The following is a 24,125-nucleotide window of genomic DNA, read 5'->3' as shown; positions in this document are numbered from 1 at the left end:
ATAACAGTGAATCCAATGATAGCTACGCAAAAAAACATCATTAGTGCTTATAATTCAATAAATTATTTTTACTTACCCGATATTACATGGCGCCAAAACTAGTTGATCAACCGATGCACCACTCAGTCTATCTGCTAAAGTACTCGCCCTTTGGTTAAACTTTTCAAGCTTATTATTTTTGTCGTGTGTAGTTTCTCCCATATCCGAGATTCTGTGTGGATTCACAAATCTGAATTTTCCTTCCTTGTTATCTCCCAATATTTTTGTGTAAAGGTACCTTTCATTGTAAATATAATAAAATAAACATGAATGTAAGCAAAAATATGAAGTTGTTATATTACTTAGCTTAAAACCAAAAAACTTACCATATATAGGCAATTACACAATTGCCTGATATTGGCCCAACATGATACAAACCATCAATGTCCTCACAGTGCAAAAGAATTACACAATCATCATCGAACACCTCACGATCTAAACGCAGTGATATAAATCTTCCTTCCCCCAAAACATGCTTGCTATAACAATACATCATATGTAGTGACATTGGGACAGATGCTGACACAGCATGTTTCTCTTTGGGTGGTGCCAAATCCTTCTTTCGAGGCTTATATTAATTGTAAATACATACAAGTTAGATAGATTGAATAATAAAAAAAGTTACAATATCACATATACCTTATCTTGCTCCACTATCAAGTGTTGTGGCCAAGCCACATGGGTTCCAAGAGCATCACCCACTACTTCACATTCATTTGCAATAGGAAATGACAAAGGCGCTGATTTATCAAGTACTATATCAATAGAGACTCGGTAGCAATTCTTTGGTAATGGAACCCCATGAAGCAACTTATGAGGATCAACACAAAAAATTGTACCATAAGCAACAATATTTGTGCTAGATTCCAAAGTTAATGCAGCCTATTTACCCTAAAAAAGACAAATAGACATGTCAATAAATTTTATTACCTCTATTTAATATGACTAAAACTACTGCCATACCTGTAAAGCATCGGCTTTGCTCAAAATCTGCACGTCTTCATAATCATTGTCTTCTATCTTGGCTTGATTAACTTGATTTTTCACTGAGCAACTGCCTTTTTCATCCATTAAAACGTCGTGTGCACCCATGTTATACATCATTTCCTCAAGTCTTTGTAAACGTGCACCTTGTTCTGAAATTATTCTATTTGCTTCCATCAACTTCCTTTCATGCTCCTTGATTACATCTGTGGGAAATCCAACACTCTTCAATGTTCTGCCAGCATTGAAATATAAGGTTGGAGTGACATGACCTCCAATCCCCCTCATATGCCCATCATATTCTTTGGTCTCAAGTGCTTTTGTAAGGATATCCTCTTTTATCCCTTCAATTCTCAGCACACCATCTCGTTTTTGTTGGATATAATCATCCTGTCATGCACATTAAAAGAATAATTACTAAAACAATTGTCATTTCAACAAAATTGCTGATTTTCTGAAATGTGAATTCACTTACAATCTTTTGTACTCTTTGCGTCAAATCCTCCCCTTCAAAGTCTCCTGCTTTGTTGGCTCGTCCTTTTTTCCACATAATAGCCCTGTTAATGTCATCATCGTCACATAATTCAGCCGCCTACAACAAGAAAAATATAATAACATATATGAATAAATTGTATGTGAATAATTTGGAGGGTTTGTAAAGAAATACTTACTATTTCAGACGCAAAGCGTGCATATCCCTTGCGTGAAAGCCGATGAGGATATACGTTTTGTTTTCTTCTCTCTTTTTGTTGCTCACTTAGTTTCTAGTCATTTCAAATATGCGACAAATCAAATTTGAATAATAGTTAAAGAATGACTTTTGGTTGATTATGTACAAATTATAAATAATAAATAATCTTACAATGAAGTCTCCAGACATACGACTGATGACAAACACACTCCAATCATCTTTTGGTATACCATGACCAGCAGGTGGCTCATACAACTCCTCAGGTTTATCAAGCTTGCCTAAAATAAACGTCTAAGTAAGATGGGCTTTGTATTGACGCCACTTACTGTTTGCTAATCTCAAACAACCCTTCTTCCACTTTGCGTCAACATTATATAACAACTACAAATAACAAAAGCAAAAATACATTAGAAAGATTTAATAACATAATATTAAATATATCCTAGATTTTAATACATGATAATTACATTAACCGAATCTCATATCAATTCTTTAACATCTCCTGGAACTTGCTTCCAAGTCTTGTAAAAAATCTTAACCTTTTCCCGTGCAACCACGCCAATGTAACTCTGCATTGCAATAGCAGCTTCTTCAACTGGCTGTCCAAGTTTATTGAATGCAACATCCTTTTTAATTCCTTTAACTCTTTGTATTGCAAGACTATCCATTTTTGTGCGACCTCTTGGCTGAAAATTCTTTTTTTTCGCTTTAAAATAAGGGATTCAGGCATCCCTTATTCGAAACCCAAATGAGCTTCAATTTCTAAAATGTAACTCAAAAAGAAGGGTCAGGAAGGCATTATGATAGTAGGTGGTAAGATGAATCAGTAGATCATTGCTAAGTGTCCTTGGAGTGCACAAAGTAGTGCAGTTGAAGAGAAAACTACAGGCCTGACTTGTTCAAAAGTTACACTCTCCACATTTTTTATGGTATTTCTAGTTTCTACAACAAGCAATATAGTTTCCAAGATATACAAAAAACCCCAAAAAAAATGCTAGCATTGATGTCATTACTTGAGAGAATTTTTTAAACAGAAGTCTATCTCCTAATCAAGCCATGATTGAAAGCCTACACTGTATAAACTGTGAGCAAGCTTCCTCAAACTATGCTTTAAATTAATTACTAGTATGGCCATTAATCAGTTCTGTGACGCTATTGCGCTCCTGGAATCATCAAAATCTTCACAAAACCAATTTAAATCTTATCTCCACATAAAAAAAAATAAAAAAAACTTAACAAGAGAAGAAATCAAACCACGTATAATTGGTTAATGGGATCTTGAAATATATCTTGTACCTTGGATTCGTGAAAAACATTTGTTTGCATGGTTCGTTGGGCAGCTTTATATTTGTTCTCCAACTGCTTTTCAAACGCCAAAACCTACAGCAAATACATGCACTGATAAGTTTTCGCTAGTTGTCAAACTCTTTCCTGTGAACTTTTAGATTCATTATGTAATCACAAAGAAATGCATGGTCTAGAAATAAGAAAGAAATATAGGCAACAACAAAAAACAAGAACAACTCATGTAAGATAGAAGTACTCTCAATATCCAAGAACTACTGATTTGCCCTTGTTCGATTACTGAATATCAAAAAATATCTAATCATAAATAACAATGTCAAACAAGCATCTTCAAAGCGTAAATAACATATCAATGTAAATTTTTTACAAACTCATCTCAAATGTGAAACTTCACTACTTAATTATTTTCAACCCAAATCCCATCACAGTCTTCACGAATGCATGGTTTATTGTCATCTGCAACATCAACATCCATTGGTGCTAACCCTCTGCTAGAAGACTGAAAATGCATTGCAGTTTCTTCCAACTCTTCACCCTTTGTGTATTCAAAGTACTCCCTACTTGGAGTCGCAAGTACAACACTCCATAAAGGATCTTCAGGAGCTTCAATGTAAAAAACTTGCTTCGCTTGGCTTGCTAAAATAATAGAATCAGATTTGTATCCAATTCTATGGAGGTTGACCAACGTGAATCCAAGATCATCTACCTTGATACCATTACTATTCTCCACCCAATTACATTTAAACATCGGAATTTGAAATTCGTGGTAATCAACCACCCATATTTCTTGTATTACTCCATAAAAAAAACCATAACTGACACAATATGATGTTTATCCTTTGCACTAGAAACTTGCATTGTCTTTGCAACTAATCTAACTCCGGAGTTTTGAACAACTCGCATATCATCACACTCTCTTGTAGCATAAGCAACCCCATCAATCAAATAACTAGAGTACTTTAAGACTTGTTTGGAAGGTCCACGCGCCATCCACTTTAATCTTTCGGATACTTGATAAGTGGAATGATCATCTACACGTGCAACCTATATTATTTATGTGATAACTTATTATTTATGCACAATCATGATAATAAATGTATGCCAATTGTGATAATAAATGAACTCACATGATCAAGCAACCAGGTACTAAACGTTCGGTTATGCTCATCCTGTAACCACCTCTTGGACATAGCCCTTTGTGGAAATCTTGCATTCAAATATGCCATGTGTTCCCTATTCAAATTATTATTAAGAGTAAGCTTACATGTAGATTTAATAAAACTTAATGAACATATTAGTAAGTGGAAGAAATTACTCGATATAGCGACCAGTGTCAACATCATTTTTCAATACATAATGATGTGCTTGTTGCAACTCATCATCAGTAATGGATTGCACAACTGCAGCCGACAAAGGCTTAGTAAGTTCTATTTGTCGATGACTTGTAGGGATCCCAATTGTGTGCAAACTACCAAGATAGTCTGAGCAAAATTCAACCGCCTCTTCAGCAATATAACATTCAGCCATGCAACCTTTCGGTCTATTGCGATTTCTCACATAACCTTTCAAAATCTTCATGTATCTTTCAAAGGGATACATGTACCTATACCAAACTGGGCCACATAATTTCACCTCTTGCACAAGATGAACTGTTAAATGAATCATTATGTCAAAAAATGAAGGTGGAAAATACTTTTCAAGTAAACACAATATGATCACAATCTCTCTCTGCAACTCATCCAACTTTGAGGGATCCATCACTTTATTACATAGCTCATTGAAGAAGAAGCACAAACGAGTGATAGAGTCTCTGACATGTTTGGGCAAGACACCACGTATGGCCACTGGAATTAATTGCTGCATTAAAGTGTGGTAGTCGTGTGACTTAAGGCCAACAAGTTTCAAGTCCTTCATCGAAACAAAGTTTTTAACGTTGGATGAGTAACATGTAGGAAATTGCATTCCAGACAAAGAATTCAAAATCTTTCTTTTCTCATCCTTTGTAGGTGTATAACATGCTGCTGGCAGAAAAAATTTCTGCTCCCCCATCACTGGAGCCAAATCTGTCCTCAAATTCATTTCAGCAAGGTCTAATCTAGCTGCAATTCCATCCTTTGTTTTTCCCGGAATGTCAAGCAACGTACCGAGAAGACTTTCACAGACTTTCTTTTCTATATGCATCACATCAAGAACATGTCTAACATATAGATATTTCCAATACTCATGTTCAAAGAAATTTGATTTCTTTTTGAAGGATGATTTTACATCATCCTTCGTGGAGTGAATCTTCTTTCTCATTTTTCCCTAATGACAATGAATTCTATCGACTTTTTTTAACACTTCATTGCCACTCAATGGTTTGGGTGCAGCGTTGAACTCTTGGTCCCCATTAAATGCCTTTCTTTGCCTTCGATAAGGATGATTTGCAGGTAGAAACCTTCTATGGCCTGTGTACGACATTTTTCTGCTATGTTTCAACCTTGTTGAATATGTTTCTTCACCACAAATTGGACATGCATGATATCCTTTCACAATACATACTGACATGTTTCCATATGCAGGAAAGTCATTGATCGTCCACAGCAAGACTGTAGTAGCTGTTACGCCTTAAACGCATACAAATCTCGTGTTATGAGATTAATGTTTTTAATGCATTAACAAGTCTCATAATATTATGTTTTGATGGTTACAAAGCTCGGTTAATTGTTACAAACTATTTAAAGTGAGATTTTACAGATTAGATTTATTGATGATTAAATTCTTGGAAGCTATTTTGAAGCTATACATGTATTTATAAAGTCTTGTATTGCTCATTGAATGGATGAAACATTGTTAAGAGATATGAAGAAAAAGACAAGAAGAAGCCAAAGTATGGAGCAATAACTTCCGAAAATTACTGGGAATTTTCTAGGCATTGAAATCCGATCTTCACCTGTCATAATCGTGATAAGAAAGTTTTACATGTGCTGTCCAAATTTGAGAGCAATCCAACGGCTAGATATGAAGTTATGATTTTTCCACAAAAGTTGTGCAATACCTATTTCTGCAGAACTTGAAGCGAAGGATGAATAATAAATTTATGAAAATTACTGGACGTTCTTGAGACATTCAAATAAAATCTCCACCGATCAACATCAAGATCAGGATATTTTAAAACTTATATCAAAATTTCATATCAATCCAACGGTTAGATATGAAGTTATGATTTTTCCACAAAGGTTGCACAGTACCTATTTCTGCAGAACATGAAGTAAATGATGAAGATTCAAATTCAGAAATTAACTGGGAATGTTTGAAACATCCAAATCAAATATCCACCAATCAGATTCCAATTTAGGATGTTTTACAACCTCTTTCCAAAATTCAAATCAATCCAACGGATGGATATGGAGATATGAATTTTCCAAATTTGTTGCACAGAACAAGTTCGAAAACTTGATGAAGTGACTTCCGAAAATTACTGGACATGTTTGACCGGTTAAAATCAAATATTCACCTTTCAGAATGAAGATTTAGATGTTTTAAAGCTTCATTTCAAATTGCAGATCAATTCAACGGTTAGATTGGAAGATATGATTTTTCCACAAAATCCGCTCAGTGCTGGGAAAAAGTAGGCAGCGGCGCCGAACACTTTTTGTCACTCCTTGACTTCTTAACACACGCTCCAAGCACTCAAATCAGATTAAAATCTTTGAAAACTATAAATAGAGGCCATCCAAGTTTATTTGGAGACATCCCAACTCATCTCTTCCCTCCTTTGCAAGCAATTTCTCACTATCAAAGTGTGTGTGTGATATATTCAAGTATTTGAGAGTGTTTGTAAAAATAGTTTGTGAGTTGGTTGTGCTATTGTTGTAAACACTTGAGTGTGAAGCCAAGTGTGTTGTGCTATCGTTGTAAGCACTTGAGTGTGAAGCCAAGTGTGTTGTGTTGAGACTATCCTTGGAGCCCTTAAGGCCAAGAGTTTGAGTTGTATCAGCGCGGTGATCATGTTGAGTTGTACGGCTATCCTTGGAGCCATCAAGGCCAAGACGTTGAAGTGCTAGTGGATCCTTGGTTAATCGATCTTAACCAAGAAGAGGATACGTAGACGATTTATCGTCGAACTTCCATAAACATCTCTTATCCCTTTTATTTACATTACGCATTTATTTACCGCACTTATTATTAATTGCTTTAAGTCTTCCGCTTGCGTACTAGCATAATCGCTTTAAATTGCTAAAGTTGCCAATAGAACCTAAATCCCCCCCCCCCTCCATTAGGTTCTAACAAGTGGTATCAGAGCCACATTTTTCAAAATATTTTCAAAAAGGTTCTTATGGCAAATCTAACGAGCGACTATGCTCAAGGGCAATCAACAAATAGTCCTCCTCTTTTCAATGGCATAAACTATGGATATTGGAAAAACCGAATGTCTCTATATATCCAATCCGTAGACTATGACCTTTGGAAGGTTACTGTGAAAGGTCCCTACATACCTACTAAAGAGGTTGAGAGTGTCAAAATTCCTAAGGGAATGGACGACTTTTCTAAGGAGGATATGAAACTTATATCTCAAAATACTAAAGCCATGAATATTCTTCATTGTTCCTTAGATATGAACGAATACAATCGGATCTCGATGTGCTCATCCGCTAAAGAGATATGGGACAAGTTGGAGATATGCCATGAAGGGACTAATCAAGTCAAAGAGACGAAGATCGATCTACTCCAACTCAAATACGAAACATTTGAGATGGAAACCAATGAGGATGTTGACACAATGTTCCGAAGGCTTACTCAAATCATCAATGAGTTAGCCCAACTTGGAGAAAAGTATCCATCCAAGTAAGTTTGGAGAAGAGCTCTACGCGTCCTACCCAAGGAGTGAGATGCAAAGAGGACTGCCATCATTGAGTCCAACAAAGGTGACACCGCATCGTATGATCTTGATCAACTCCATGGGACCCTAAAAACCCATGAGTTGGAAGTATCTACAAGGAAAGAGTCAAAGAGAGAGGATGAAAAGACCAAGGCAAAGGGGATTGCCTTATCTACCTAAGTCGAAGAAGATGATGATGATGATATGGCACTCTTCGCAAGAAAATTCAAAAGATTTATGCGAGGAAACAACTTCAAAAAGAAGACGGACAAGGAAGTTACTTGCTACAACTGTCAACAACAAGGGCATTATGCAAATGAGTGCCCTCTCAAGAAGAAATCTGACAAAGTAAAGAAGAAAACACTTCTAGACACTTGGAGCGATAGCGACGATGACGAGGAGGAAGCTAACATTTGCCTCATGGCTAAAAGTGATGACATCGTCTCCGATGACGATGACGAGGTACCTTCCTATGACGAAATACTACATGCATATAAACAAATGTTTGATATGGCTAAGTCACTTAGAAAGGAAAATAAAAACCTTAAAAATGAATTAGAAACTAAGGGGCATGAGAACCTAAGATTAAAGGATGACATAGCTCACTTAGAAAAATCTTTTGATAAATTCAATGTTAGTAGTAATAATTTGAATAACTTACTAAGCATGCAGAAATGTAGTTTTGATAAGGGTGGAATAGGATATGGTAAGAAATGAATTGACTTTACTAGCCTAATTGCTAAGGCAAAAATGAGATTACCCCCTACATGCTCTTATTGTTGTAAAATAGGTCATGTTAGATATAAATGTAGATCTTTAAGATATCAATATGATCAAAAGAGTTATATGAAATGGAGGCCTAAGAGTACTTAACAACTCATCAGTTGGCATTATGAGATCATGATCTAAGGGAGTTCATCATAGACCGGTTTAAACTGCCTTGACTTGCGACTGGTCTTCCTGATGAACGCTGCTCTGTCCAAGAAAATAGGTTTTTAAAGAGGCCATAGCCCTACCTACTACTGGGAGCACTCTTGGAAAGTGGCGATGATGTCGCTATGAGATACTGAACTCTTAGAAATCTATTTTGTATTTCTCTTTTCTAACACTGTGGACCCAAAAGAACTAAAGGGTACCAAAATTAATTCTTGCAGGGAAATAGGAAAACTGTTCTCCCTAGCATATGGTATCTAGACAGTGGATGCTCTAGACATATGACCGGGAACAAGGAGCTACTCCAATCGGTCAAACCAAAGGAGAAAGGAACTGTCACCTTTGGAGACAACAGCAAAGGAGTTATCGAAGGAATCGGCTCAATAGGTATATTTGAATCCTGCATGATTGATGATGTACTCCTAGTGAAAGGGCTTAAACATAATCTACTAAGAATAAGTCAATTGTGCGATAGAGGTTATGAAGTCAAATTCACTCCCCAACACTGCACTATATCACTCACGACTGACAAATCCATAAATTTCAAAGGATATAGAAGTGAAAATGTATACAAGGTTTCTTTAAATAATTTATCTTTATCAAATATCAAAAGCCTTGTATCCTTGAATGTTGATGACAACATTCTTTGGCATAGACGACTAGGTCATGTTGGTCCTAGTACCATAAATTTTTTTTTTAAACTTGATTTAGTTGTTGGTATGCCAAAACTCAATTTAAAATTAGATTTTGTTTGTGATGCGTGTCTACTTGGCAAACACACAAGGGAATCTTTTAAAAGCAAAAATTTTGTATCAACTTCTATGCCCCTTGAACTTCTTCACCTAGATCTATGTGGTCCATCAAGGAACGCTAGTCTAGGAGGGAAGCTTTATGCATTTGTCATTGTGGATGATTTCTCACGTTACACATGGACATTGTTTTTAGCCCACAAAAATGATGTCTTTGATTATTTTAAAACTTTTGTCAAACGTGTTGAGAATGAGAAAAATCTTTCTATCAAACAGATCCGTAGTGACCACGGAACTGAATTTCAAAATGAGAGTTTTATAATTTTTTGTGAAGAGAAAGGCATCGGTCACAATTTTTCTTGTCCTAGGACTCCTCAACAAAACGGGGTCATTGAGAGGAAAAATAGGACACTTGTGGAGATTGCAAGGACCATGATATGTGAGCATTCTCTACCAAAATATTTTTGGGCTGAAGCAATGAACCCTGCTTGTTACATTATCAATCGTGTATCAATAAGGCCAATTCTCAAGAAAACTCCATATGAATTATGAAGAGGGAGAAAGCCTAACATTTCATACTTTCGGGCTTTCGGTTCCAAATGCTATATACATAATAACGGTAAGGACAACCTTGGCAAATTTGATGCCAAATCCGACAAAGGTATTTTTCTTGGGTATTCCACAACAAGTAAGACTTTTAGAGTTTTTAATAAACGTACTTTACTTGTTGAAGAATCTATGCATGTTGTATTTGATGAATCTATGTCAATAGTCTCTCGTACTAACAATGATGATGTAAAATTACTCGAAGAAGAGATGACTTCATTAAGTCTAAATGATTTAGATGTTTCTGTTGAGGAAACACCACTTCCAAAAGATTGGACGCTTCACAAAGATCATCCTATAGATCTTATCATTGGAAGTCCTTCAAAGGGAGTAACCACTCGTTCTTCTCTTAATAATATTTGCAATCATCTTGCTTTTGTTTCGCATGTTGAACCTAAGTATATTGATGATGCTTTATTAGATGATTCCTGGATTATTTCTATGCAAGATGAATTGAATGAGTTTAAGCGCAATGAAGTTTGGAATCTTGTTCCTAGGCCGCATGATAGATCTATTATTGGTACTAAATAGGTCTTTAGGAATAAACTTGACGAGCATGGTACTATCACTAGAAATAAAGCTAGGCTTGTAGCTAAAGGATATAATCAAGAAGAAGGCATTGATTATGATGAGACTTATGCGCCTGTTGCTAGACTAGAATCTATTCGCATGCTACTTGCTTTTGCTTGCTCTAGAAATTATAAGTTATTTCAAATGGATGTCAAGAGTGCATTTTTTAATGGTGAATTGAAAGAGGAGGTTTACATTGAACAACCTGATGGCTTTGTTGATACTGCTTTGCCTGATCATGTGTTTAGACTTAACAAAGCCTTGTATGGATTGAAACAAGCTCCTAGAGCTTGGTATGATAAATTGTCTACTTTCTTGCTTTCAAATGGTTTTTCAAGAGGAAAGATCGACATTACTTTATTCACCACGAATGTCAAAGATGATTTATTAATTGTGCAAATCTATGTTGATGATATAATTTTTGGTTCTACTAATGAAACTCTTTGTCAAGAATTCTCTAAGTTGATGCAGGAACACTTCGAGATGAGTATGATGGGGGAAGTTAACTATTTCCTCGGATTACAAATCAAACAGTGCAAGTATGAGTTCTTTGTAAACCAAAGCAAATACATCAAGGAAATTCTAAAGAAGTTTGGGATGGAGAACACAAAATCATCATCCACACCGATGAGCACAGCAATCAGACTCGACAAGGATGAAAATGGTAAAACTGTAGATCAATCTTCCTTTTGTAGTATGATTGGCTCCTTACTTTATGCTACTGCTAGTAGACCGGACATTATGTTTAGTGTTTGCTTGTGTGCACGATTTCAATCATGTCCAAAGGAATCACATTTGTTCATCTTAAAACGCATTTTCAAATATCTTTCAAATACTCCAAATCTCGGCTTGTGGTATTCGAAAAATTCTTTCTTTGATTTAAAAGCTTACTGTGATGCCGACTTTGGTGGATATAAGGTGGACCGTAAAAGCACTAGTGGAACTTGTTTCTTTTTAGAAAATTGTTTAGTTTCTTGGTTTTTAAATAAACAAAATTGTGTTGCATTGTCAACGACCGAAGCCGAATATATGGCTGCCGGTAGTTGTTGTGCACAAATTCTTTGGATGAAGCATCAATTGCTCGACTATGGTGTATCTTTTTCAAAAATTCCTATTTTCTGTGACAACACAAGCGTCATATGTCTTACAAAGAATCCGATTCAACATTCGCGCACCAAACATATTGACATTCGTCATCATTTTATTCGTGACCACATCGAACGAAATGAAGTTGAACTTCAATATGTTGACACAACTAATCAAATTGCTGATATTTTTACAAAACCACTAGATGAAAATACTTTTATTCGTTTGCGTGGTGAACTTGGCATGATTGAGTTGTAATCGCTTGTAGACATAAGTTTAAATTTAATGTCATATTAAGGGGGAGCTTAATATTAAATTCGAGCAATTTAATGCTAGATAATACAAATTAATTGTATTTATTCAAAGTTATAAAGCTCACATTTTATGTGAAATTTATGTGTTGCATTTTAGAAATTATATTCAATTATCATGTTTTGCATTTACTTTTCCAGTCTTTTTGATTATCACAAAAAGGGAGAGAATTAGTTTGGTTAAATACTTTAACTAAAGGGAAGAGTTAGTTCGGTTAAATGCATGAAGAATAAAATTGGTTATTTGATAAACAAATTTTTAATTCTCTTCTTAGCTGATTGTTTAATTTAGGGGGAGTTTTATTCATGCAATTATATTGTGCAAATTTAAATTGTTTATTTAATATTGTACATTTATTTCTCCTATTTAACCAAGTTTTATGATCATCAAAAAGGGGGAGATTGTTACGCCTTAAACGCATACAAATATCGTGTTATGAGATTTATAATGTTTTTAATGCATTAACAAGTCTCATAATATTATATTTTGATGGTTACAAAACTCGGTTAATTGTTACTAACCATTTAAAGTGGGATTTTACAGATTAGATTTATTGATGATTAAATTCTTGGAAGCTATTTTGAAGCTATACATGTATTTATAAAGTCTTGTATTGCTCATTGAATGGATGAAACATTGTTAAGAGATATGAAGAAAAAGACAAGAAGAAGCCAAAGTATGGAGCAACAACTTCCGAAAATTACTGGGAATTTTCTATGAATTGAAATCCGATCTTCACCAGTAATAATCATGATGAGGAAGTTTTACATGTTCTGTCCAAATTTGAGAGCAATCCAACGGCTAGATATGAAGTTATGATTTTTCCACAAAAGTTGTGCAGTACCTATTTCTGCAGAACTTGAAGCGAAGGATGAAGAATACAATTATAAAAATTACTGGACGTGCTTGAAACATCCAAATAAAATCTCCACCGATCAACATCAAGCTCAGGATGTTTTAAAACTTATATCAAAATTTCATATCAATCCAACGGCTAGATATGAAGTTATGATTTTTCCACAGGTTGCACAGTACTTATTTCTGCAGAACATGAAGTAAATGATGAAGATTCAACTTCAAAAATTAACTGGGATTTTTTGAGACATCCGAATCAAATCTCACCAATCATATTCAAATATAGGATGTTTTACAACCTCTGTCCAAATATCAGATCAATCCAACGGATGGATATGGAGATATGAATTTTTCAAATATGTTGCACAGAACAAGTTCGAAAACTTAATGAAGTGATTCCGAAAATTACTGGAAATGTTTGACTCGTTAAAATCAAATCTTCACCGTTCCGAATGAAGATCCAGATGTTTTAAAGCTTCAGTTCAAATTTAAGATCAATCCAACGGTTAGATTGGAAGATATGATTTTTCCACAAAATCCGCTCAGTGCTGGGAAAAAGTAGGCAGCGGCGCCGAACACTTTTTGTCACTCCTTGACTTTTTAACACACGCTCCAAGCACTCAAATCAGATTAAAATCTTTGCCAACTATAAATAGAGGCCATCCAAGTTCATTTGGAGACATCCAAACTCATCTCTTCTCTCCTTTGCAAGCAATTTCTCACTATCAAAGTGTGTGTGTGATATATTCAAGTATTTGAGAGTGTTTGTAAAAATAGTTTGTGAGTTGGTTGTGCTATTGTTGTAAACACTTGAGTGTGAAGCCAAATGTGTTGTGCTATTGTTGTAAGCACTTGAGTGTGAAGCCAAGTGTGTTGTGTTGAGGCTATCCTTGGAGCCCTTAAGGCCAAGAGTTTGAGTTGTATCGGCGCGGTGATCATGTTGAGTTGTACGGCTATCCTTGGAGCCATCAAGGCCAAGACGTTGAAGTGCTAGTGGATCCTTGGTTAATCGATCTTAACCAAGAAGGGGAGATGTAGACGATTTATCGTCGAACTTCCATAAACATCTCTTATCCCTTTTATTTACATTACGCATTTATTTATCGCACTTATTATTAATTGCTTTAAGTCTTCTGCTTGCGTACTAGCATAATCGCTTTAAATTGCTAAAGTTGCCAATAGAACCTAAATCCCACCCCATTAGGTTCTAACAGTAGCCCGTATCCAAAACTAACGATAAATGAGTAATTAATCGTATATTCATGTTGAGATTAAGTAAAACATGATTAAGGAAATTCCAGATGAATTAACGGAGTCCAGAAATGGATCCAGGACACTCAAAAAATGGTGGATATGGTTCGGCAGGTTCGGACGATCCGAACATGGATGAAGCCAGGCTTCGGAGGCTCTGAAGACTTCGTACGGTCCGAAGTGGGTTCGGACGATCCGAACTCATGCGGCCAGCTGTCCCAAAATAATATGTCATTGGTGACGTCATCCGGGAGATGTTCGGACGATCCAAAGAGCCAGTTCGGACGACCCGAACAGTGTATTGGACAGGTGTATGGTTGTATGCGATTGGTTGGACGCGTGACGGAGATCGGACGATCCGATGAGACGATCTGACGGCCCGAAGCAGTTCGGACGATCCGAAGTCAGGATCGGACGATCCGAACGTGCTCTATAAATATGAGGTCCGAGCTCCTCATTTGGTGCGAATTCCGAGTTCCTCTCCTTTGCCCACGTGGCTCTATTTTAGTGCTTTGAGTACTCTTATTTAGAGTTGGAGTAGGGAACATATTTTTAGTATAGTCAGACAGTGTTTGACATAGTAGCTGAGCAATACTCGTATAGCGGAGCAGTGCTCGAGGCTGTGGAGCTGCAGCAGGGGTGTGCCCCTAATTGCAGGATAGTCGCCATCAGTGGGCTGACGACGGACGCAGGTATAGCTATGATCTCCTTAAATTATTTAGGAGTATGTAATAGCTTAGTTAAGGCTTTTAGAGCTTATTGTTTGATGCATGAGTATTTTTATTGTAGACTTGATGATAGGCTTGGAACCTAGAGTGGGACTACTAGGACTGCCTTAGAAAGGTACGTAAGTACTGACTGAGATTGCCAGCGGATATGCATGCTTATATGTTGCATTTATGTGTTTGCATGTTATTATTGTTATGCGGCATGTGCATATCATCTTGTGCCTGTACATCTGTATATCTTTTGAGATGAGCCAGTTAGGGTTGCTCAGCCCTGTTAGGACGTTTGATATTGAGTACCCTTAGATACTGATATATAGAGGACTTCGTGGTCCGCGTTTGGGATTCGGGAATGAGTGGTCGCACACAGTGGTTAGCTATCCCGATGTGACGAGCTTATATCCCAGGCGCTAGTTTGAGCAGTTTTGTATACAGTTATCCCAGATATGGATACCTTGTCATTTGCATGCATCATATTTGTATATTTATCCGTTCTTTAGTATTGAGCTTAGAGCTCACGTCCAGTCTTTTCTGTATATCTAGACACCCTATTCGACGGGGCAGGTATAGGTGCAGGATTGAGCACCAGGAGCCTGGAGTAGCCAGTGACCTTGAAGATAGCAGGATTAGCTGTATGTTTCTATTTAAATTTGATTTGGTTGTATATTTGAGGTTGTTTAGCCGGTTGTATTCCGCCGGTCTTTTTTGTATTTAGGTCTTCCGCAGCGATTTTATTTAATGCATGCTTAATTATGCTCTTAACTCTGATTAGATAATGGATCCGGGACGGGTCGCTATATTTATTGGTATCAGAGCTGCATGCAAGGGACTTAGGAAATTGATAATAAGACTTCTTGATTATCCTTGTAGGATTGATTGAGGCCTAGCGAAAGAAGATTTGGTTCTTCATTGCCGAGGTTTGCGGCATAAGTCTTTACTATAAGGAATGCAGCAGTGATGAGAACACCAGTAGTAGCATATCGATAGATAGACTGACTGTTGTGGACAGTTCATCATTCGATGCATTGGAATGCTGATCGAAGAATATATGGATTCCAACCAGGGAAGATTGGAAGAGAAGATCGAGTATATCGCGTCAGATACCTCTGAGGGCTTTTTGGAACGAATGGTGTTTAGTAATCCATATGGTTTTAGTCCGAAGAGATTCTCCACTCATAGTTGGAGAGATTGTCAGATAGACCTTTACCAGGGAATGATTCGAGTGCCTAAAGCATGACAGGTTTCTAGCGTAAGGTCTGTAAACTCGTGTAAAACATGGTTTTACCGGTATGCTTGTATCGATGCTTTTGGTAAGCATACGGGAAACTTCATATTCAAAAGCATGATTTGGATACAAGAAGAACGCTAATGGTAGACCGCGAGCAAAATAAGTCGATTGACATGCACTGACGCAGAGCATAGCTGGTTAGCTATCACGTGCCATTTCTCCGGAGTTCTTCGCGGGAGGACATGTAGAGAGACTTGGATGGGAGTATGCTTGTATCGATGCATGTGTCGATGGGAAGCTTCATGCTCAAGGGACGAAGACAGGATTCGATGATTTTAAATACTGTATTGTTGTAGTTGTAAATAGTATTTCAGTTGTAATGAATCATCAGAATTTGGTTGTATCAGTTCAAGTTATTGGATGTACATTTTGTTGTATTTTGAATACTGTATGTATTACATGGGATTGTAATAAAGAAAATTGTACATAACTTGAAGTAATGATACATGTTTTACTTATTCAAAGATTCGTGTTTGATTACAAGTAATTTTACTAAGTTTGGCTTGGAATTAGTTGATTGGTGATCAACTATGTTAACTCATGGATTTTGGGTAAGCCAGCGGTAATGAATTGACATGGGGTTAGTCTAGGTGTCTTCCTAAGGCTGACCTAATTAGTCGTTTGACTGGGTTAGTGCCATTGATGAGGTAATTCATCTGGGGGCATGGAAATATTGATCTTGTTTGGAATTTTGAGTTTTTGTTCTAAGTTGTTTCCTTAGGACAGTAGTCTGATTGACTTTCATAGGTTGAGACTTCGTGATGATTGGATTTCATTGGGATACCAAGTCGAGTATATGTCGAGAGTTGTGGACTATGACCATGACTAGACATGATGGAGCGTGACCCTATGTCAGTGTTACTCTGGGAGTCTTTCGTACTTCGGAGAATGCCTGGAAGCCTTCGTGCTTCAGGATTTGGCGATGGGAAGGCTACTTAGTCTAGAGTTTTGGTAACAGTCACGATGGGGTATGACATTGGATTGGATGCTTGGTTAGGTATCGGCGGTTTAGATATTGTCTGACTGTCGTCAGAGATATTGGTTTGCAGTTTTGTCATAAGGACCAGTCTTGGAGGGATTTTCCTTGACGAGTGCATACTCTGAGCAGATAGCTTTAGTCTATTGGATACTGCTATACTAGTGGATCTAGTCGGGGTTTGGATGCTCTTGTGATAGGGGCTATCCAGGAGATGGGTTTGTGAAATTCCTGAAACATTTGACTCGGGGATGAGTAGTTTTCAGCATTGATGGTTTCCTTCAGTGATAGATTATATCCGATGCTAAGGATTGTACATGACTATTTGAGGCGTGAGGATAGCGTGATTTATGCCAGTGTACACTTGGTGGTGATTTCAGGTGGGACACTGCGGCAAGTAACCTCAGTCTCGATTTGTTGCAGTCTTAGCAAGAGATATAGTTATCAGGAGCATGTTCAACGATAGTTGAAATATTTCGGACTTGTATTGCGGCTTGGGTTGAACAAGTCCTTATGATCATCTTGGATGAAGATAGACAGTGATAGTATGTCTAGACTGGTGCAGGTTTAGCACTAGTGACTACTTGTAACTGTTGTCTGACTCTGTCAAAGATGAGTGATTGAATCAGATGTGATTCTTTTGATTTCAAGTATTTGGGATATGCGGGCGTCTGGCAGTGAGATCATCGATATTGATCGAGCCATGAGAGTTTCATTGATCAGTGATTGTCTGATTAGGGTTGATATCGTCAGGCATGGCGAGAGCTACAGTATATCGATTTGATTGATCAGATTATTCCAATCGGTACAGATGGGATATAGTGAATCAAGAAGTACTGGGAATGGTACTTTAAGTATGGTATGCTTTGATATAACGATTCAAGTGCATTTAGGAAATTCTTTAGTCGCTAAGGGATCTCCAGGAATGCGGGAATCGAGACTTTTGGATTCTGCGGATCACGAAAGTGGTCATTAGTTGGCTCTTGTGATCGTAGTTGTTTTTAACGTTGCTTTGACTACCAGTGACGGATTTTGATCTGAGCATTGCTTGGTGTTAGCAATTATTGATCCAGTTTGAGGAAATAGGATTCAGTGATTGTCCCAGGATTGTCAGTGGACAAATTTTGGGGACTGTTGGTCAGAGTGTTTTGCTTGGGGTGCTTCCAATATATGTCTCAAGAGTTGTTCTTGAGAGGCAATTCGACAAGTGCTTATTGATTTCAATGAGCATTAGCAATTTAGCATTAGTCGTTTCATGGGATGAGACAGCAGCTGAGACTTGTTTTTCTGAGTCTGGCAGGGTTGTTGTCACTGATATCCCAGTGCGTTCTGATATGCTGTGTCATTGAAAGGTTGAGATAGCGGGATTGCCGCTAGTATTGATAGATTTTGTGCGGGTTCTAGTTGAATCCGTTTGGTTATCCCCGCTAGGGAGCCAAGGATTTGGTTATCTGGAACAGGATTAACCGGAATCATTTTCGTCGATACTATCTCTAGTTCCGAGATAGAAGTAAGCATCTGATATAGACTACTGCTGAGGATGGTGTTGGTCCATCTGGGAGTTTCAGCAGGATGATAGTGAATTTTGAGGCGACGACCTCGAAGGGTGCATTAAAACAAGAAATTGTGTACAAGGATTTTGAAGCAATTGGGGTTAATAAGCAGAGATTTTGTCATCTGTTTACTTAGTTGGTACTCTTTGGGAAACATTCATTGGGAAAAGTAAGTTCTGAAGGTACGTACTATGACGCCAGGAATTGTCAGGATTTGGTGGTTATCCATGATAGGATGACTAAGATGATAAATTAAATACCATCTACGATAGCGAGATTCAGATCAAGGTTTATTGCAATCAGTCTGAGGGTTTCAGATGGTTAGAGTCGTGTGCAGTGGTGCGATTGCTCTGCGAGCTGGTGGCCGGTAGTTGCCATTTCTATTTGCATAAGGTACTGTTTTGGAAGATACATTTTATCCTTTGTGATAAAAAGTAACCCACACGAGTTCTTGAAAAAGGGATATCTAGGATTTGATCGAGAGTCGAATCTAGATCGATTTGTTTAGAGCTTTGCGATAACGTCAAGGGAAGCGATGTTATCGTTACACTAGTGAGATACAATGAGTTGTATCTTGTTTTCTCAATGGGCAGCGATAGAGTTCGTGCGTGTCCAGAGATATCTGATAACTAGTTACAATCTTAGCATGAGTGTCATCGCTAAGATCTATAGGCAGTGTGACTGATTCAATGGGTAATTTGGACCGAATGCGCCGTGTCGTTGCGGTTAACGATGGATAACTGATGGTAGTCAGTAGTGTGACACAATTTTAGCAAGGATTGGGGTTGTCAAAAGTTATTCGACCCAATGTTTTGAACCGGAACTATTAATGAATTGGACGAATGGTTTATACTATATTCCCAGGGTTTACTCTAGATTTCGAGGACGAAATCCTTTTAAGGTGGTGGGAATGTAGTAGCCCGTATCCAAAACTAACGATTAATGAGTAATTAATCGTATATTCATGTTGAGATTAAGTAAAACATGATTAAGGAAATTCCAGATGAATTAACGGAGTCCAGAAATGGATCCAGGACACTCAAAAATGGTGGATATGGTTCGGCAGGTTCGGACGCTCCGAACTTGAGTTCGGACGATCCGAACATGGACGGAGCCAGGCTTCGGAGGCTCTGAAGACTTCGGACGGTCCGAAGTGGGTTCGGACGATCCGAACTCATGCGGCCAGCTGTCCCAAAATAATACGTCATTGGTGACGTCATCCAGGAGATGTTCGGACGATCCGAAGAGCCAGTTCTGACGACCCGAATAGTGTATTGGACAGGTGTATGGTTGCATGCAATTGGTTGGACGCGTGGCGGAGATCGGACAATCCGATGAGATGATCGGACGGCCCGAAGCAGTTCTAACGATCCGAAGTCAAGATCGGACGATCTGAACATGCTCTATAAATATGAGGTATGAGCTCCTCATTTGGTGCGAATTCCGAGTTCCTCTCCTTTGACCACGTGGCTCTATTTTAGTGCATTGGATACTCTTATTTAGAGTTGGAGTAGGGAACATATTTTTAGTATAGTCAGACAGTGTTTGACATAGTAGCTGAGCAATACTCGTATAGCGGAGCAGTGCTCGAGGCTGTGGAGCTGCAGCAGGGGTGTGCCCCTAGTTGCAGGATAGTCGCCATCAATGGGCTGACGACGGACGCAAGTATAGCTATGGTCTCCTTAAATTATTTAGGAGTATGCAATAGCTTAGTTAAGGCTTTTAGAGCTTATTGTTTGATGCATGGGTATTTTCATTGTAGACTTGATGATAGGCTTGGAACCTAGAGTGGGACTACTAGGACTGCCTTAGAAAGGTACGTAAGTAATGACTGAGATTGTCAGCGGATATGCATGCTTATATGTTGCGTTTATGTGTTTGCATGTTATTATTGTTATGCGGCATGTGCATATCATCTTGTGTCTGTACATCTGTATATCTTTTGAGATGAGCCAGTTAGGGTTGCTCAGCCCTGTTAGGACGTTTGATATTGAGTACTCTTAGGTACTGATATCTAGAGGACTTCGTGGTCCGCGTCCGAGATTCGGAAATGAGTGGTCGCACACAGTGGTTAGCTACCCCGATGTGACGAGCTTATATCCCAGGCGCCAGTTTGAGCAGTTTTGTATACAATTATCCCAGATATGCATACCCTGTCATTTGCATGCATCATATTTGTATGTTTATCCGTGCTTTCGTATTGAGCTTAGAGCTCACGTCCAGTCTTTTCTGTATATCTGGACACCCTATTCGACGGGGCAGGTGTAGGTGCAGGATTGAGCACCAGGAGCCTGGAGTAGCCAGTGACCTTGAAGACAACAGGATTAGCTGTAGGTTTCTATTTAAATTCGATTGGGTTGTATATTCGAGGTTGTTTAGCCGGTTGTATTCCGCCGGTATTTTTTGTATTTAAGTCTTCCGCAGCGATTTTATTTAATGTATGCTTAATTATGCTCTTAACTCTGATTAGATAATGGATCCGGGATGGGTCGCTAGAAAGACAGCTCTAAGCGAGAAGGTTTCTTGTCTATATGCATCATATTCTTCAACACCTGTATCCCATAGGAATTTCAAGTCATCGATTAGAGGTGCTAAGTAAACATCGATATCATTTCCCGGTTGTTTGGGACCAGAAATCAACATTGTGAGCATCATAAATTTTTTCTTCATACACAACCATGGGGGAAGATTGTAAGTGATCATTAAAATTGGCCAACAACTATATGTAGAACTCATCAAACCATGGGGATTGATCCCGTCAGCTGAAATGGCCAATCTAAGATTTCTTGCATCAGCAGCAAAATTTGGCCACTTGTGATCTACTAATTTCCAAGAAGGTGCATCAGCTGGATGGCGTAAGTATCCGTCATGAAGTCTTTTATCAGCATGCCAAGTCAGCTCCTTGGATAACTCCTTATTCCGAAACATTCGTACAAATCTCGGAATTGGAGGGAAGTACCATAGAACCTTTGCAGGAACTCCTTCCTTTATCGTATCTTTTTGGCCCATCGTCCACCTTGACATCCCACAAGTAGGACAACTGTTAAAATCCTCATACTCCTTCCGGTATAAGATGCAATCATTAGGGCAAGCATGAATTTTCTCATAAGTAATCCCTAATGCACACAAGATTTTCTGTGCATCGTAGAAATATAAAGGCAATTCATTGTCATCTGGAAGCATTTCTCCTAACAAATTGAGTAGGTCGGTGCAACTTTTGTCACTCCAACTATATTTGGCTTTCAAGTTGAATAATTTTACAACTGCAGATAACCTTGTAAATTTACTGCATCCAGAATATAAAGGTTTCTCAGCATCTTCAAGTAGATTTTTGAATGTGGTTGGATTCTCAGCATAACTATCAAATGCATCATGTACCATATCTATTGATTCCTCGGCGTCAAACTTTGGTTCATCTTCCCTTTCTTGATCACGATCATTCTTTGAGTTATTCATCGCAGACCTTTCACCATGCCATATCCAAGTATGATATGTTAAATCTATACCATTAGAATACATGTGTGCCCTTATAGTCTCTACCTTTTTCTTCTTCAGATTACCACATTTTGTACATGGACAAGATATTGCTTCCCGATCCTCGGCATTTTTTATTGCAAATTCCAAGAAAGACTCTACTCCATGCTCATATTCACTTGATAACCGAGACTTTGACATCCATTCTTTTAGTAAGTAACACTATAGAGAATAAAATATATAATGTTAATATGTATATTTTCAAGCTGATGATAACCAAGACTTTGACATCCATTCTTTGTCCATTCTTTTAGTAAGTAACACTATAGAGAATAAAATATATAATGTTAATATGTATATTTTCAAGCTGATGATAATCAACATCGATATTTGATTGATGCACAAAAGAAAAACATTTTAGTACTCTTTAAAACATCTTAAAGAGCTTTAGTATTTTCTGATTCTGATTTTTATACATATCATTGGAAATTTCAGGGAATGCACAACAAATAATCCATCTTCTATTTCACTAATTGAGCAGCATATTCATTTAAATAGAAAACAAATAATTGCATAGGTTACTACAAGTAGAATAAATCAAAGCTCTGTCAATCATTTGGAAACAAGATTACAATTTATAGCCTACACGTTTCTAACAAATTTAAGGACTGATTCAATACAGCTATCATCCAGAAATGGACATAAAATAAAAAATAAAGATAACTTTGGGAGTGATACTTGTTAGTGATTTCTACTAATCGACATCTTGACAACTCACAGCTGGTAAAGTAATGTATATCGAGCATATTCTCTATTAAATCCAAGCAAACCATTAAATAATATACAGTGACCAGCCTCGAAACTTGAACATAAAAATTTTAACTTTGTGGAAATCATTTAACATTATCCATGCTTTGAGAAAACTATGCACAATGCATTTACCAATCAGTGATCACTGAGGATGACTGGACCCTTGAACTACTAAACACATAAGCTAGAGCTACACTTGTTTTTAAAGCAAGGAAGACACAGTAAAAAATTATCTGAACTAATACCTTATGAATAAAATAAGAAAACCAAAATTATTTATACGAACCTGCTATCAAGTCTCCTGTAAACAATGTAAAATGAGGCTGCACGCAGTTCAAAAACCTGGAAAGAAAGTTACATATTTTTATCTGTAACAATGTGTTACGGTTCCTAGATCACACAAGTAAGAATTATTTCATATATACCAACATTAATCAATCAAAGAGTAGCTAGACAGAAAAAAAATGAAATGATTTTCAATAAAATCGTGCTGATCTAAAGTGTGAATGAACCACATGGATCTATCTACAAGATTATTGTCATTAAGAACTGATCACTAGCTCGTGCTTTCGCGTATTTTAACATGAATTTATAGAATTTTAGACGATGATTTTCGCTACGGAGGAGGCTGCTATGAAACATTCAACACTGCGGAGGAGGCTGCTACGGCCTACGACGAGGCAGCCCTCCGATTCCAAGGAAACAAGGCGAAACTCAACTTTCCATGCATTCTAAAAATCATATGGCTTGACATGGGCATATCATTTGTCTCTGGGAAATCTACAATTTAACTAAATGGGTGTTTTCGAGGTTCTATTGCAGAAAATTGAATGAAGACTTGAAGAAATGTTATGCAGATTCTTATGTGACTTGTGACTCATACATTAAATTCAGGAATGACCTGCTGTTATAGTTCTTGTATGAACGAGCTAAAATCTGTAAACTTAACAGAGAAAGATCAATTGAGCTTTCAGAATGCACTGTGTGAATTTGGAAACTCCAAAGATGATGCTACTAACAAATTATGTCTGTCTCATAAGCATGCAGCGTTATCTGG

At 37.5% G+C, this 24,125-nt stretch overlaps 1 protein-coding gene across 1 annotated transcript; it reads right to left on the bottom strand.

The window, feature by feature from the left end:
- Nucleotides 1-2,537: 2,537 nt before the first annotated feature.
- On the bottom strand, nt 2,538-22,459 carry LOC140861098 (uncharacterized). The gene is made up of 8 exons (XM_073264100.1): nt 21,287-22,459; nt 4,335-5,323; nt 4,147-4,252; nt 3,830-4,063; nt 3,432-3,725; nt 3,011-3,094; nt 2,838-2,877; nt 2,538-2,656 (listed from the first exon to the last, which is right to left on the bottom strand). The coding sequence occupies exons 1-8, from the start codon at nt 22,457-22,459 to the stop codon at nt 2,538-2,540; spliced, it is 3,039 nt and encodes a 1,012-aa protein (XP_073120201.1).
- Nucleotides 22,460-24,125: the final 1,666 nt, after the last annotated feature.

This window comes from Henckelia pumila, chromosome 4 (assembly GCF_033568475.1).
Source record: "Henckelia pumila isolate YLH828 chromosome 4, ASM3356847v2, whole genome shotgun sequence".
In the NCBI taxonomy this organism is placed as follows: Eukaryota; Viridiplantae; Streptophyta; class Magnoliopsida; order Lamiales; family Gesneriaceae; genus Henckelia; species Henckelia pumila.
The sequence above is the reverse complement of the archived record's forward strand: the minus strand, read 5'-3'. Positions and strand labels throughout refer to the sequence as shown.

Bases quoted from the DNA above. Each gene is read 5' to 3' on its own strand.
- LOC140861098 (XM_073264100.1), bottom strand. From the start codon at position 22,459: ATGTCAAAGTCTCGGTTATCAAGTGAATATGAGCATGGAGTAGAGTCT. The intron at 5,324-21,286 runs GTCTTTCTAGCG...CATTGTCATTAG, and splicing joins AAACCTTCTCGCTTAGAGCT to GGAAAAATGAGAAAGAAGAT. The intron at 2,657-2,837 runs GTAATTAATTTA...TGCTTGTTGTAG, and splicing joins ACTGATTAATGGCCATACTA to AAACTAGAAATACCATAAAA.